General features: G+C 42.5%; 1 protein-coding gene across 1 annotated transcript; it reads right to left on the bottom strand.

Annotated features, from left to right (window-relative positions):
* Positions 1 to 5,563: 5,563 nt before the first annotated feature.
* Positions 5,564 to 10,074, bottom strand: LOC116512855 (placenta-specific gene 8 protein-like). The gene is made up of 3 exons (XM_032223517.1): positions 9,821 to 10,074; positions 7,886 to 8,010; positions 5,564 to 5,723 (listed from the first exon to the last, which is right to left on the bottom strand). Exons 1-3 carry the CDS (start codon positions 9,927 to 9,929, stop codon positions 5,619 to 5,621), a joined length of 339 nt encoding a protein of 112 aa, XP_032079408.1. The 5' UTR covers positions 9,930 to 10,074; the 3' UTR covers positions 5,564 to 5,618.
* Positions 10,075 to 16,268: the final 6,194 nt, after the last annotated feature.

Consider the following 16,268-nt stretch of genomic DNA (forward strand, 5'->3'; position numbering starts at 1 on the left):
CAGTTGTTGTAAGTTTTTAAGAAGATGTTGGATAACCATTTGTCTGAAATGGGATAGTGTTTCCTACCCGAACAGGGAGTTAAACTAGAAGACCTTCAATGCAGTGGTGGGTTCCGGATCCCGTCGCAACCAGTACGGTCCAACGGGCTCCGGTATCCACCACATGAACGTGCGCAGCACATGTGCACACATGCGCAGTACGCGCATGTGTCCTTACCTCCTGCGAGGCTCCGCAACACCTCCGCAATGCTCCAGCTGCTCGGCGGAGTGTCATGCAGGCACCGTATGCTCTGTGCACGGAAGTTCCGAAGAGCTCAAATACATGTAAGGCAGGCGGTTGGACTCTCGGGAACACTGTACTGGAACAGTACCCAGTGCTCCCAGTAGGCACCGGTACGCCTGTACCAGGGCATACCACCTGCAACCCACCACTGCTCCAATATCCCTCTATTCTATTCTATTCTATTCTATTCTATTCTACTCTACTCTACTCTACTCTTTCCTATCCTATCCTATCCTATCCTATCCTATCGCATTCCATTCCATTCCATCTGTTCTGTTTTGTCCTGTCCTATCCTATCCTATCCTATCCTATCCTTTCCTATCCTATCCTATCCTATCCTATCCTATCCTATCCTATCCTATCCTATCCTATCCTATCCTATCCTATCATCTCATTCTATCTGTTCTGTTCTGTCCTGTCCCATCCCATCCCATCCTATCCTATTGCATTCCATTCCATCTGTTCTGTTCTGTTCTGTCCTGTCCTATCACATTCCATTCCATCTGTTCTGTTCTGTCCTGTCCTATCCCATCCTATCTTATTGCATTCCATTCCATTCCATCTGTTCTGTTTTGTCCTGTCCTATCATATCCTATTGCATTCCATTCCATCTGTTCTGTTGTGTCCCGTCCCGTCCCATCCCATCCCATCGCATTCCATTCCATCTGTTCTGTTTTGTTCTGTCCTGTCCTGTCCTGCCCTGCCCTGCCCTGCCCTGCCCTGCCCTATCCTATCCTATCCTATCGCATTCCATTCCATTCCATTCCATCTGTCCTGTCCTGTCCTAATCCTATCCTATCCAATCCAATTTCTTATTCTATCCCATCCTTCTATTGGTAGTGCCAATGTGTAGTGTCACATTTGTTAAGTGATTAACTGCAGTTCTTAATATGTTGTGAAATTGAACTGCTAGTAAGTAGACTTTGCGGAAATGCTCTCCTTTCACAACATATAAACAGATTTAACTATGTGATCCTCTTTTGCAGCTCCCTAAGAAGAAAAGCCAATGGCCAAGCTAGATTTTAGTTAACAATTATGTTACTAACTTAACAACTGCACTTGAGATAATGTTGTAACATTTCCTACACAGAATCATTTAGAATTATGTAATGATTAAGGCAACATGCTAGAAACCAGGAGGCTGTGAATTCTAGTCCCGTCTTAGGCATAAAGCTCAAGGGCCAGTCAGACCTCTGAGCCCAAGAAGGAGGCAAACCGCTTCTGAAAAAGTTGTCAAGAGAACTGCAGGAACTGATTCAGACATATTGGAAGAAATGTCCTTGTGGGTTCATTTCCAAGTGGGGGAAAAGACACTGGAAACATGGAGGCTGCTGTGAAAGATGGCTAATCTTACCTTTGTTATGTAGAGTAGACTAGCTCAGGCTTTTTAATGGCCCATTGACAAAGGTGGTGCCTATTAAGAGGGTGTCTCTTTCCTGCCTAAAAACATGTTTCTCCAGGGAAATATAATATTCTGCCTTTTTAATATTTCCAAGGATATTTCATTTTTCTAAGGGAGAGGTGGGTGCTAACTTCCTACAGAGAGTTACCAAGAGCCAACAAAAATAAAAGATTTGTCCCTATCATCCTGTCCCACTTTATATATATATATATCGATGAAAATCTTAGCCTTTAGATGATTAAAACAACAATTACACCATAAAAACAGCCTAGCAAATTAACATCCACCGCTTTTCTGTAGAACAGAATATTTGAAACACGCAAAACGTGAGATAAGAAACACAGGGCTATTTTTATTCATTTCTAGGTAAATTCTCCATACAGAATGGCATATTCAACATAATTGAGCAAACGGTAATATTTTCCAGAAGGCCTTTCTCCCAAATTAATTACAATATCACTTAATGATAAGGTGGTCTTTGGGCCATCATATAAAGTATGAATCACTTATTCTCACACATGGCTCTGGCCCATGTATTTCTGAAATATACAGACTTCTAAAAGCACCCAAGTTGCTAAGAAGGGAAAGCATTCAGATTATTATATTTGAGGCTGCTGAAATCACTTTATTGGTTAATTTATTTTTTTGTCCCTTGGTTTTACCATAAGCTGCTTTATGGGACAGACTATATATAATGCATAGGTGAATAAAGTGTGATGTTGGTTAAAACCCAAATACTAACAGAATCTGAGAGGAAGTAGGCAATAAAACTTTCAAGGTTATGTTTGACCACATAACTTTTACTATTGTGAGTTTCACAGCGCATTTAAAGGCACTAGGACTGTTTTATTTTAAAAGGAACTCGAACAATGTAAATGAGCATATCTCCATTTCCACAGTACAGCTGGTCCACTTATAATAGTTTATTTAGTGTTCGAAGTTACTTATGACCATTTTTCACACTTATGTCTGTTGCAGCATCTCCACGGACATATCAGTCGTGGGTTTCCATTTTTTCCCCCTACTGGTTCCTTCGCTTGCACGTGCAACGCTTCTGCCCATGCGCAGAAGCGTCCGGGCAGGTGGGCGGAGCCTCCTGCTGATGCCACTCCCAGTTCCCCAGATCCAGGGTGTTGTGATTACCTTTTGCAACCTTCTGACAAGCAGTGTCCTAGGGGAAGCCCGATTCACTTAACAACAGGGTTTAGCTTAACAACTGCAGGGATTCCTTTAAAAAGAGCCGAGGTGGCGCAGTGGTTAGGGTGCAGTACTGCAGGCCACTTTAGCTGACTGTGATCTGCACTTCAGCGGTTCAAATCTCACCGACTCAAGGTCGACTCAGGCTTCCATCCTTCCGAGGTGGGTGAAATGAGGACCCGGACTGTGGGGGCAAGTTGCTGACTCAATTTGCTAAAAAAATTGTAAACCACTTAGAGAGGGCTGAAAGCCCTATGAAGCGGTATATAAGTCAAATAAACAAACAAACAAACAAACAAACAAACCCACGGGGCAAGAAAAGTCATCAAATGGGGCAAAACTCCCTTAACAAATGTCTCACTTAACGACCTAAATTTTGGGCTCACTTGTCGAGAACCACCTGTAGTTAGGATGTTATTAAGCAGATAAGGGCCCTCAGCAAAGTCAGATTATGCTATCATTTAGACTTTTAGATAGTCAAGGTTGCAGAGTCAAATTAGTAGAGAGGAGAAAATGACAGATCAGGTCAGTTCTTCTTTGACATAAGCGACATTTCTGTCCTAACCCAAAGGTGCTTTTTCAAAAGGACTTTGTTTTTCCTTTTGACAAATGCACCTTTGGGACAACCGCAAACTGGATGACTGAGAATCTTCCTTAGACGTTTCTGTCCTAAGAAACTCTAGCTCCTAAAGTAACTTGCACACCTACTGTCTCTGTTTAAGGGTAGGATTGGCGTGACTTCAATCTTGCAGATTGCATTGACTGCAAATTCTAGGTTCATATCTGTATTTGGAGGATACCTCATGAAGCATACAATTCTAACATCCACATACCACTTCGGTGTTCTGGGGTTGATAAATGGAAGTCTAGAACACATCGTACCTGAGAAGAATTTCAAGTAAAAGAGCTTTACTTTTATTGTGAGAGATGACAGCCAGAGAGAGAGATGAAAGTCCATTGTAGTGGTGGAAAGGGACAGAGACTGCCAGGTGTCAGGTCTAACCATTATTCTATAATGAATAACGGACCTCAGTAACTTTATCATCTACCTCCTACGTTTCAAGAATCTCACCCGACAGCTTGTGTTCCCATGGGAATAGCCAGATAAGGCTTGGTGGCTCTTGGGGGAGTGAAGCTTATGCACTTGTATCTGTTCAAGGACTCTCAGCTAGGCCCTCCCTTAACTCCTCCCTCCAGGCATTTCCCACACCAGCACTAGGAAAGTACCATTAGTTAGGAGAGTAAGAACAACATAGTTTACTAGCTAAACTATCACATACACCAGTTGTTCTTAAGATGGTGTTCTCCATGTATGTTTTGTTTTTAATCTCGTTTAATTAAAGCTGTGATGGCTGGGAATCACAATAATTCTAGTCCCTCACATCTGGATAGCAAGCAGTTCCAGGAATGCTAGTTATGGCTAATGGCTTTAGATTGTAGTTTTACCTTATATCAGTATAGTCTTTATTGTCATTGTACAAAATAAACACAACAAAATTGGTTATATTCTCCAGCTACTACATCTTGCAAACCAAAATCACCAGTAGCCTTAAAATGGGAATGGCAGAATGATAGATACTCTGATAAATCTTCAAAGGTCTAGTAGGGTCTTTTCTTAAAAAAAAAAATCCTAACTGTTTAATAGCATCAGCAACCAAAATGTTTTGTTTTCTATTTGAAATGAAATAGGGAGACCAAGCAAAAACAGGACAAATGACAGCAGGTTTTTGTGGGACTGGATTTTGAGCTCTGAATCCATGCTAAAATAGCAATAGCAATAGCAGTTAGACTTATATACCGCTTCATAGGGCTTTCAGCCCTCTAAGCAGTTTACAGAGTCAGCATATCGCCCCCACAGTCTGGGTCCTCATTTCACCCACCTCGGAAGGATGGAAGGCTGAGTCAACCTTGAGCCGGTGAGATTAGAACCGCTGAACTGCAGATAACAGTCAGCTGAAGTGGCCTGCAGTACTGCACCCTAACCACTGCGCCACTTCAACTCTTCCTAAAATGCAACTTCTGGGTTAAGAATATGCTTAGAAGCAGGGGGTGGGCTGCTGGGGGTTCGCGGGGGTTCAGGAGAACGTCTAGCTAAGATTCTGTGCAGTTTGAATGACCCCCAAATCCCACTTCTGGCCCCGCCCACCCCGCCCTTCCAAGGAATCCCCATGCGGCCCATTTTAGATGCAGGTAAGTGCCGGGTGTGCCCGGAGGCTCGAGTAGGGTGAAAAACAGGGCTACCAGAAATTCAGGAAGGGCGGAAATAGGCAAGTTTCTGGCTTTCAGAGGGCCTCCGGAGCCCAGAGGGCCATTTTCGCTCTCTCAGAGGCTCGAGCCTACGGAGCCCAGAGAAGACAAAAAGCCCCCCCCCCACTGTGGTGCAGGTGGCTGACTAGGCAACACCCAACATGGCCACGCCCACCCAGCAACCGGGCAGAGATCCCCTTGCTAAAATTTTTGAAGCCCACCCCTGCTTAGAATTATAAAGCAAGGATGCCTCTAAATCAGCGTTTCTCAACCTTGGGGACTTGAAGTCCTGTGGACTTCAACTCCCAGAATCCCCCAGCCAGCACAGCTGGCTGGGGAATTCTGGGAGTTGAAGTCCACAAGACTTAAAGTCCCCAAGGTTGAGAAACACTGCTCTAAGTAATGGTTCTTCCTACAAACTACTGCATCTTACTTCTCAGAATGCTAATGAAAAAAGGAGGAATGTAAAGGCGCTGAGGACGAAGTCTTCTAGAATATTCCCATTTCTTTCCTTTTTTTGATATCTCTCTGGACTTGGCAGAGAGAACACATGGGGAAACAGCCCACAATGCAGGTATCCCCACAGATGGATCCCTGTTGGGAAAAAAGAGAAGAAACCCAATGAATCAATAACATTTTCAACAAAACCACGAGGTAGAGTAGGGGTGTCAAACTCAAAGTCATCGAGAGCCGCATCAGGGTTGTGCTTGACCTTGGGAGCCTGGGGCGGGCGTGGCTGGGATCAGCATAACCAGCTCGACGTCACTCGTCTCAGTGGCACCGGTGATGGCCCGAGCGCTCTGCCAGCAGAAACAGGCTCCTGAGCTCTATTTTCAGCTGCAATGGCCGGGCTGCAGAGCAGTGGTGGCTTTCAAAATTTCTTCGAACCTACTCTGTGGGTGTGGCCTCCTTTGTGGGAGTGGCTTGCCGGCCATGTGACCTGGTGGGAGTGGCTTGCCGGCCATGTGTTTTCTCTCTCTCTCTCTCTTTCTCTCTCTCTTTCCTTCCTTTTGTCTCTCTGTCCCTTTTTCCTTTTTTTCTTTCATCTCTCTCTCACTTTTTCTTTCTTTTTTTCTTTTTTTCTTTATTTATTTCTTCCTTTCTTTCTCTTTCTCTCTCTGTGTGAGTCTGTCTCTCTCTCTCTGTGTGTGTGTGTGTGTGTGTGTGTGTGTGTGTGTGTGTCAGTGGTGGGTTTCAAAAAATTTTGGAACCTCTTCTGTAGGTGTGGCCTGCTTTCCGGGTCCACTGGTGGAACCTGTTCTAACCGGTTCGGTAGATTTGACGAACCGGTTCTACCGAAAAGGTGCGAACTGGTAGGAACCCACCTCTGCTGCAGAGGCACCATGGGCCGCTCCTTTGCTGTTTCCAGGATGGCTCTGTAGGCCAGATCTAAGCAGCCTGCAGGCCAAAGCCAGGCCCCAGGTCTTGAGTTTGACATCCCAGATGTAGAGATATGGAATCATGAAAAGCTAACTCTATGTTAGATGGCAAACTACAGGCAGTCCTTGACCCACAACAGTTTGGTTAGTGATAGTTCAAACCTACAAATCAGCAGGGTAGTGGGGGGGGCAACGAAGGGCCACCACTGAGAAGGTCTTTTTTCATGGTCCCACAGGTTACAATGCTTAATCCATGGGACGTGTAAAATATTCTGCCTTCTAATCCTTGTGGGCCATGTAGATGTGACAGTTATGTTTGGCATGGGACAAGTGTCATTTTCATTTTCATTCCTACAATTCTGAAAGATTTATGTTCTCCTGCAGATAACAAATGAAAGAATTATCTGTTTGCTTCCTAGGTCAGGTTTCTCCTCCCACAAATTTCCAGATTGTGCATGCGCTGCCTTTCTGAGAGGGTCTAAGACAGCTTGCCACATCCAACTTGGCATGGCCAACTCACTGCATGACAACTTCCCCATGGACAAGAATTACCAAGGTGGCGCAGTGGTTAAATGCAGCACTGCAGGCTACTTCAGCTGACTGCAGTTCTGCAGTTTCGGCTGTTCAAATCTCACCGGCTCAGGGTTGACTCAGCCTTCCATCCTTCCGAGGTGGGTAAAATGAGGACCCGGATTGTTGTTGGGGGCAATATGCTGACTCTGTAAACCGCTTAGAGAGGGCTGAAAGCCCTATGAAGCGGTATATAAGTCTAACTGCTATTGCTATTGTTAATTACGCTAATACATCGTTTCCCTGAAAATAAGACCTCCCCAGATAATAAGCCCAATCGGGCTTTTAAGCGCATGCACTAAAATAAGCCCTCCCCCTCAAGATAAGCCCTCCCTGAAAATATTGCAACACAGCAGCAGCCACGAGGTGACCACGCTCGCCGCCTCCTGCACCTCAAAAATAATAAGGCCTCCCCGAAAATAAGGCCAAGCACTTATTTTTTGGGGGGGTGCCAAAAGAAAATAAGACCCTGTCTTATTTTCAGGGAAACACGGTATTGAAGAAATGATAGAAAAGAATCACTGAAAAGGGATGCCAAAGGAAGGACAAGAGGAAATGTGAATACAAAAATTAAAATAGTTATTTTAAATAATTAAATTGCATTGTTGAATTTTCCCCTGGCGAGTTGGCCCATGATGAGTTGACCATGACAGGTTACCCCAAGGCAAGTTGGTTGTCCCAGTCCCTTTCTGAGCTGGTTTATCTCTCCAATTTCCCGAGTGCTTCTTAAGATTCTAACTTTTGGCTTTTAACTTGAGTTTAAAAACCTGACGTTTGTCTAGTCTTAGGCAAGATGAATCTACTTACAGGGAGATTGTATTTTGTCCTGTAGACAGCTCGCATGGCCACAGTTCCGCCACAGCAACAACATTCATTCATAGCTGTGGCAACTTGGCATGACAAAATAGGGAAACAGAACATTCCACAGAGACCTATAGAGAGAAAGAAAAAGACCCTGTAGGAATATTTCGGCACAGTGTTGAATTTATGAACCAGAAAGCGCAAATTATACTATTTCTGCAACATCAAAACTGCAAATGAAAGTGCTAGTTAAAACATCACCTAACATGGGGGAAGGCTGAAAAAAAAAACTCATTTACAAACCACATTAAATGAAAAGCACACTCCATTGCAGAATTAAAGAAATTCCTGTCGGAAAGAGACTGGCTGAGCCAGGGAGTGGAATCAAACAGGGAACTAATCTGGAATCTGTACATGGACACAAGAGAGTGAAGTCTGATCTTCTCTGAATGTTGTTTAAACTTATCTAGTCTGACCCAGGTGCAGACCGCCAGTCCGAGAAGCTTCCTAAGTTATAGGCTTGAGTAATAAAATAGCTCATTGAGTTCTGCGCACATGGATCTGATTAATTGTGCCTGACAATTGACAATAGAAGAGAATAAACGTAACTCACATCAGCACTGTTATGTCCCTGATGTTCTCTGAACTTGGTTGTTTTGTTGCAGATGGTTCTTTACCCAAGTGAGTAACAGTTTTAGTACTAGCATGAATGCTGTCCTAGCACTGATGATATTCCCTACCTGGGTAATTAAACATGTGCAAGACAACAGCCAAGCTTGGAAAGCTGCAACTATCCCTTATTGCGAACATTAAAATTCAAAACATAATGAGAGCATCATATTATTTCCTTTAGAAACCCTTTTAGCATAATTCTTCAGGTATGTAGCATCCGGTGCAAGAAACCATGTGCCAGAATAGAGTTTAAAGGTAAAGGTAAAGGTTCCCCTCGCACATATGTGCTTGTCGTTCCCGACTCTAGGGGGCGTGCTCATCTTCGTTTCAAAGCCAAAGAGCCAGCACTGTCTGAAGATGTCTCTGTGGTCATGTGGCCAGCATGACTCAACACCAAAGGTGCACGGAACTCTGTTACCATCCCACCAAAAGGTGTTCCCTATTTTTCTACTTGCATTTTTTACATTTGAACTGCTAGGTTGGCAGAAGCTGGGACAATTAAGGGGAGCTCACTCCATTACGTGGCACTGGGGATTTGAACCGCCAAACTTTCTGATCGACAGGCTCAGCATCTTAGCCACTAAGTCACCGTGTCCCGTTAGAATAGAGTTTACTTCATGCTATATACCAGAATCTGAAATAACGGTGAAGGGACATTGGTACTAAATAAGAGTGAAGAGAATTCATGGGGGATTGGATTTAAATCTCCTGTGGGAGCATAGCGATTCCAAAATTGATGGAAACTCCCAAAGCAGCAAGGACCCCTCATTATGAACATTAAAATTGAAAACATTAAGAGAACATCCTATTGCTTTCTTTAAAAAAAACATTTAGCATAATTCTTCAGGTGTGTAGCATCAGGCGCAGGAAACCAGGTGCCTGAATAGAGTTTACTTCATGCTTTGTACCAGAATCTGATCTTCTAATGGTCAAGGCAGAAAGGTGCTAAAACAAAATTCATGGGGGACTGGATTTAAATCTCCTGTGGGAGCATAGCAATTCCAAACCTATGGTGCGTTTCACCCCACCCACAGGCTTAGCCTGGTCATCTCCTTCATGTAAGACTTTAAAGTTCCATACACAACTTTTAATAGCATAGAAGCTGTGACTCCTTTTATATTTTGCCATCCTAATTCCAATCCAGGGGTCTGTTCAATAATTAAACACCCATTGCTCAAATGATAAAGAATAATTTATTTCTGCAAACTATCCAATCCGGAAGAATATTCAGCCCAATCTTCCCAAGAAGGCTTTGAAAACCCCACTTACACACTCCACAGTCACTAAAGCAGTCGCATAAGTCCGTTTGCCAGTTGTTCGCCTTGGGCTGGGCCACCCCCGCCTGTGGCTGAGTGACAACTTTTGGTTGAGCATTCATGGTGGACAATATTCTAAGGGGGGAAAAAGAGAGAATCAAAAAAGAGAAGAGATTAATTAACAAGCTGGGTAGATCGTGGTCTCTGTCCTAACTTCACAGAGTGGGATCTGGTTCAGAGGTGGTATTCAGCCAGTTCGGACTGGTTCTGGAGAACCGGTAGCGGAAATTTTGAGAGTGGGGAGGGAATGTGGATTTCGCAGTATCCTTCCCCTGCCATGCCCACAGAACCAGTAGTAAAAATTTTTTGAATCCCACCACTGATCTGGTTGCTAGATTCAGTTCTGGACGAAGTCTTTCTGATACACAAATTGGTATTGTGAGAATCTTTCTCTCAACCTGGGACAGAGCCATTCTGAATGTCCAATTGTCCTCTGTTGTTTTGAAAGAGTGGATCCCTCTGCACGCAGCCAATTGCTCCTTCCTCCTTTGATTCTAGTCCCTGTGCTTTGGGATCTTGAAACTGGGTGGCTGCTGGCAAGCCATTGGCTTATCTCTCTCTCTCTGAAAGCACATTAAATTGACCAATGCTCTGTCCCATTGCTGATAGTCAAAGACATCTAGTATTCTAGTAAGTTAGAATTACTTTCTATCCTACATCTTCCTTTTTTTTGTCTATGAAGATTCTCAATCATCAAATCATATCCCAAAAGTGCTTTTCCATGCTGTGCTATTAACAAATAGTCTTATAGGAACAACTGTAAGGGATGGAAGCATCATTTAACATCTGCAGAGTGTCTTATCAACCAACAAACCAACCGATCAATCGGTTCCACCACAAAACCGCGGTAGACAAAAGCGCGGTTGACGAAAGCGCGTATGTGACGTCATCACAGCGCGACGAAAAAGATCGAAAAATGTAAAAATAAAGCGAAAACCTTACCCTAACCCCCCCAAACCTAACCCTAAACCTAACCCTTAACCTAACCCTAAACCTAACCCTTAACCTAACGAAAAACCTAACGCTAACCCTTAACCTAACGCTAAATGGAACGCTAACGCTCTAAACCTAACCCTAACCCTTAACCTAACCCTAACCCTAACCCTAACCCTAACCCTAACCCTAACCCTAACCCTAACCCTAACCCTAACCCTTACCTTTATGTGAATCGGCTTGCTGTAATTTAATTTTTATTTCAATTTTTTGATCTTTTTCGTCGCGCTGTGATGACGTCACATACGCGCTTTCGTCGACCGCGCTTTTGTGGAACGCGGTTTTGACGGGTCACGGATCAATCTGAATAGAGCTGGAAGAGGATCTTGGAGGTCTTGTAGTCCAGCTCCTTCTCAAGCAGGAGACCCTATACCATTTCAAGATAGGTCCAGTCTTTTCTTTAAATTCTCCAGTGATGGAGCACCCACAGCTTCTGAAGTCCAGCTGTTCCACTGGTTAATTGTCCTCACTGTTAGGACGTTCCAAGTTGCTTCTCTCCTTGATTAGTTTCCATCCATCCTGTCTTATCTTGCCTTCTGGTGCTGTATCAGCTGTACTACAAGCAGCTATGATTCTTCACGGCCACAGAAATACTGTGTTTTCTTTTAGTTTCTCCTCTTTAAATTGTAGTAGATAGTATAGACATCCAATCAATAAAAATAAACAAGCATTTCAAAATCTAGACATTGGGAAGATGTAAGGGCGAGAATTAGAAATGAAATGCTTAATTTCTCCTTAGCTTCCTCTGTAAAAATGCTTTTATATTTGTGTTACTTTTGAATCTGCTCCCCCAAATTTTTTTTTAAAAAAAAGGTGGATTCACATTCTGTAATATAATGCAAACGTCACAAGAGGGTCTTTCAGTAAGCAAATTTGATCCAGGGAGATTAAAAACTTGGAAAACTTTATTAGTTTAGAATAGATACAAAAGCAAAGGCAGAAAGATTTCAAGCGTGGTTATTATACAGTTTTTATTATTTTATAATATAGCATGCAAAGGAAATTACAAAAGTAAATAGTAGGGGAATTCGGGAAGGGAAAAGGGAAATAGTGGGGGAAAGCAAGTGAGGGAAAGAAAACAATGCATTGATTTACAACTCCCTTTGGTGCAGTAGAATAAGGCATTAACATTTAACCTCAAGTTTTTACTGTTACAAAATAGTATAAACTAGCCTTTTCCATAACAACAAATCCATCTGATCGGTAAAACCCCACATCAAAGTTTCATTGTTTTCCACCTCAAGCACAAAGTCCAAGATCGGTTTCCAAGTAGAAAGAACAATATTTGTATCTTTTTCTTCGATCAAAACAGTCCATTTCACCATCTCAGCTAGCTCCATCAGTTTTTGCAGCCATTTCCTCCGTGGTGGGGCTTGAACTGATCTTTCATTTAGTGCATAAAATAATCTTGCAGCCGTCAACATATAATAACATCAGAGTTCCACATTTTTTTTCTCCCAAGTCTTTTTCCATTAAACTCCAAAGAAAAGTCTCTGTTTTTTTTTCTATCTTCACTTTAAGAATTCTCTCCTATTAGGATATGAATCCTACTCCAATGTTTCTTTGCTTTATCACACAAAACAAGATTTCAAGACTTTTTTTTTCTCCTCTTCTTCCTCTTTTGGCTTCTCTTTTCCGAGCTGTAATAAACTCTGCCCATTGGCTGACTCCTGCTTTTGGGTTTTTAAAATTGACGGGACGATTGCCCTACTAAAAATTGGCTAGATATTTTTTTCAGACAAGGAAGTAATTTTTGTTTCAGTCAAGTGAAAAAAACAAACAAACTTAAGGGATAAAAAACAAAAGAAGATCAAATCAAACTTGATTTAGATGAAATCATAAGATGTGATGATTGGGAACGCTTAGAAAATTATCTTTAAATCGATTCTTCCTTGTCCCGTCTTTAGAAACAATTCTGATTTTTCTGCCTTTTTTCTGTTTCATATTCTAGGAGTCAAATAGTAGATCCCTCACTATTTCTGTCCCTTCCAACACCTCTGCCCGTTTTATTTTATTTGCATCCTGCCTTTGTTATTATTTTTACAAATAATTCAAGGCAGCAAATATGTTCAACTAGTGGTTGGTTCCGGCTTCTGTTACTGCGGGTTCATTCAGGGATGCGCTTCGCATACACAGTAGTAAAAAAATCGGTTCTGCACATGCGCAGAAGCAAAAAACAAGATGGCGGCCACCTACTGCGCCGCCGATAGTACCAGTTTGGAGGCATGGCCAGCCGAGTTACTACCTACTTGGCCGAACCAGTCCGAACCGGTAGGAACCCACCTCTGTGTCCAACACACATTCCTTCTCCTATTTCCCCCACAACCACCACCCTGTACATTGGATTGGGGAGAGAGAGGGCGGGAGGGAGAGAGAAGGAGAGAGAGGGAGGGAGGGAGAGAGAGAGGGAGAGAGGAGAGAGAGATTCAAATGAATCCTCTTTAAAAGGTTATCTTGCCCATTAGAATAGAATAGAATAGAATACAATACAATACAATACAATACAATAGCTTAACAGAGTTGGAAGGGACCTTGGAGGTCTTCTAGTCCAACCCCCTGCGTAGGCAGGAAACCCTACACCACTTCAAACGATATGTTTTTAAAAATTTCCAGTGTTGGAGTATCCACAACTTCTGTTACACTGATTAATTGTTCTCACTGTCAGGAAATTTATCCTCAGTTCTAAGTCTCCTTGATTAGTTTCCACCCATTGCTTTTTGTTCTACCCTCAGGTGCCTTGGAGAATAGTTTGACTCCCTCTTCTTTGTGGCAGCCTCTGAGATAATTGGAACTCTGCTATCATGTCTCCCCTAGTCCTTCTTTTCATTAAACTAGACATAACCAGTTCCTGCAACCATTCTTGATATGTTTTAGCCTCCAGTCTTCTAATCATCTTTGTTGCTCTTTTCTGAACTCTTTCTAGAGTCTCCACATCTTTTCTACATCGTGGCGACCAAAACTGAATGTAGTATTAATGTAGACATTAAAATGCTGCCTTTGTAATTTCCCCAAATCTAAGACTTTTTAGAAATAAGTGCTACTCAGTGATAATCAGAGGGAGCAATGATAAAATATAGTAAAGTAAGACTAAATTTGGAGAATTGGTATTCACTCAATCTGAGTTAGAAAAACAACTGCTATATATTGATTTCTACAGCAGACTGCTACAAATTCTAAAGTGTTAATAAACTTCCCTGCTATGAAGATCTATTTTCAAGACTTACTGAAAACAATAGCCCAAACACAGATGTGATCCAGAGCTAATGGGGTTTTAAAGCAAGTCATGTTAAGATCCTTCATTCCAAAATGATTTGTACGCATTAAAAATAAAATATTGAATTACTTCATGAAACCGCCCTTATCATTTTAAGGTGGGCCATTACGATGTGCCAGATTGTTCAACTTGTGTTTTGTCCTCTTAATTCTCAACACTTTCTGCATTTTGCATCAGTCCATCTTTGGCAAATAAATTGGGGAAAAAAGTCAAATAAATTAATTCTGTTTCTGACCTGTGATGATGTTTTTGAGGAATTAGGAGTCGTCTTCTGCTAGGAACCTTTTCCTGTCACCATCTTCTGATTTGGAAAAGTGAAAATTAATGATCAGTTTACCCTCCTGTTTGTTTTCCGGGGAGCTCCCAAATTTTCAAGGCTTCCTATTTAGATCCTATTAGCTTGTAATATTATGGAGAGGTGCATTCGGTGAGACAGTTGCCACTTAATCAAGCACAAAGAAGCAGCTGTGGTGTGTCCTTTGTCAAATCAAATGATAATTACAGTTATTTCAGCATAGCAACTGGAAACCTATGCTGTTTCCCAGCAAAGTAATTAGATGTTTATGTTAAAGAAAAGTACCTGGAGTTCACAAATACTGAAGTGGATTTCTGCTCATGTAAGATAGATCTTTACAAAAAAAAATTCTTCCTAGCATTTTCCCACAAGCACAGAGTTAGATGTTTTGGGTTGTAGGAAGTTATCACCCAGCCATCTCCCAGAAAAATGAAATATCCTAGGAAATATTGAAAAGGCAGAATATTTCTCTGGATGTGAAAAGAAAGAAACATGTTTTAAAAGACAGAATAGCTGCCTGTAGCTTCCTGCCCATCCCCACTTTGTCAATGGGCCATTAAGAAATGCCAAGCTAGTCCACTTTACATAATAAAGGCTTCTCCACTTCAGCTCCAGGGGGATGGGATTAAAGCATGATAATATTGGCCCTTTACTCAACTGACCACATGACATCTGAGAACTCAACCAAACCTGGATTCAAAACACAGCCCAGAGAGTAGCCCCTGCATGGCCCTATGGGAGTCTAACAACCAATCAGAATACATTTCTTACACAGGAACAGGAAACAGAGAGGTGGGATTGAACAGGTTATAAAAAGCCTAGCAAGCCCCTCCCTCAGCCCTTCTCTTCTTCTCCACCAACATTGAAGCATGTGATCACCTTTTCTGTTCAGGGCTCAAGCCATGTGGTCCTATCCACCAATAAACCATCTTTCCAAGCAGCCTCCATGTCTCCAGTGTCTTTTTCCCCACTTGGAGCCGAACCCAGAAGGACATTTCTTTCATTAGGTTTTTTTTTGTCAGATCAACCTAAGTGTTGATCTATTGATTGTGACATTAATTGACTGACCCGCTTGTCACCTGAGTTTGAGATTATGCGATGGGAGAGAATGCCTGGCCAAAAGCCACCCAGCTGGATTTCATGTCTAAGGTGGAACTAGAATTCATTGTCTCCTGGTCATTGGCTGGGTCTAGGACTTAGAACAACTTGCCAAGGCCAACTCCCTGAGGCCAACTCATTGCAGAACAAGAGTTACACTAATATCGAAGAAACGGTGGAACAGAATCATTAAGGAAGGATGCCAAAGGACAGATAAAACAAAATGTGAAGGACAAACATTAAAATATTTTTAAAAATATTTTATATTTTAAAACAGGAGCCGAGCTGGCACAGTGGTTAGGGTGCAGTACTGCAGGCCACTTCAGCTGACTGTTATCTGCAGTTCAGCGGTTCTAATCTCACCGGCTCAAGGTTGACTCAGCCTTCCATCCTTCCGAGGTGGGTGAAATGAGGACCCAGACTGTGGGGGCGATATGCTGACTCTGTAAACCGCTTAGAGAGGGCTGAAAGCCCTATGAAGCGGTATATAAGTCTAACTGCTATTGCTATTGCTATTGCTAAAGTATTTTTAAATACTCAAATTGAATTGTTGAATTGTCCTGCAGCATATTATCCTGGGGTTCCATTAGTCATGGAACATTGTCCTGCGGTGAGTTGACTGTAGTGAGTTGGCCATGGAAAGTTGGCCACAGTAAGTTGGCCAGAGTGAGTTGGCCGCACCAAGTTGTCCCATACCGGATTGGCCCAGTCACCCAGCCAGCTTTCATGCCTAAAGTAGGA

This window comes from Thamnophis elegans, chromosome 9, assembly GCF_009769535.1.
Source record: "Thamnophis elegans isolate rThaEle1 chromosome 9, rThaEle1.pri, whole genome shotgun sequence".
Lineage (NCBI taxonomy): Eukaryota > Metazoa > Chordata > Lepidosauria > Squamata > Colubridae > Thamnophis > Thamnophis elegans.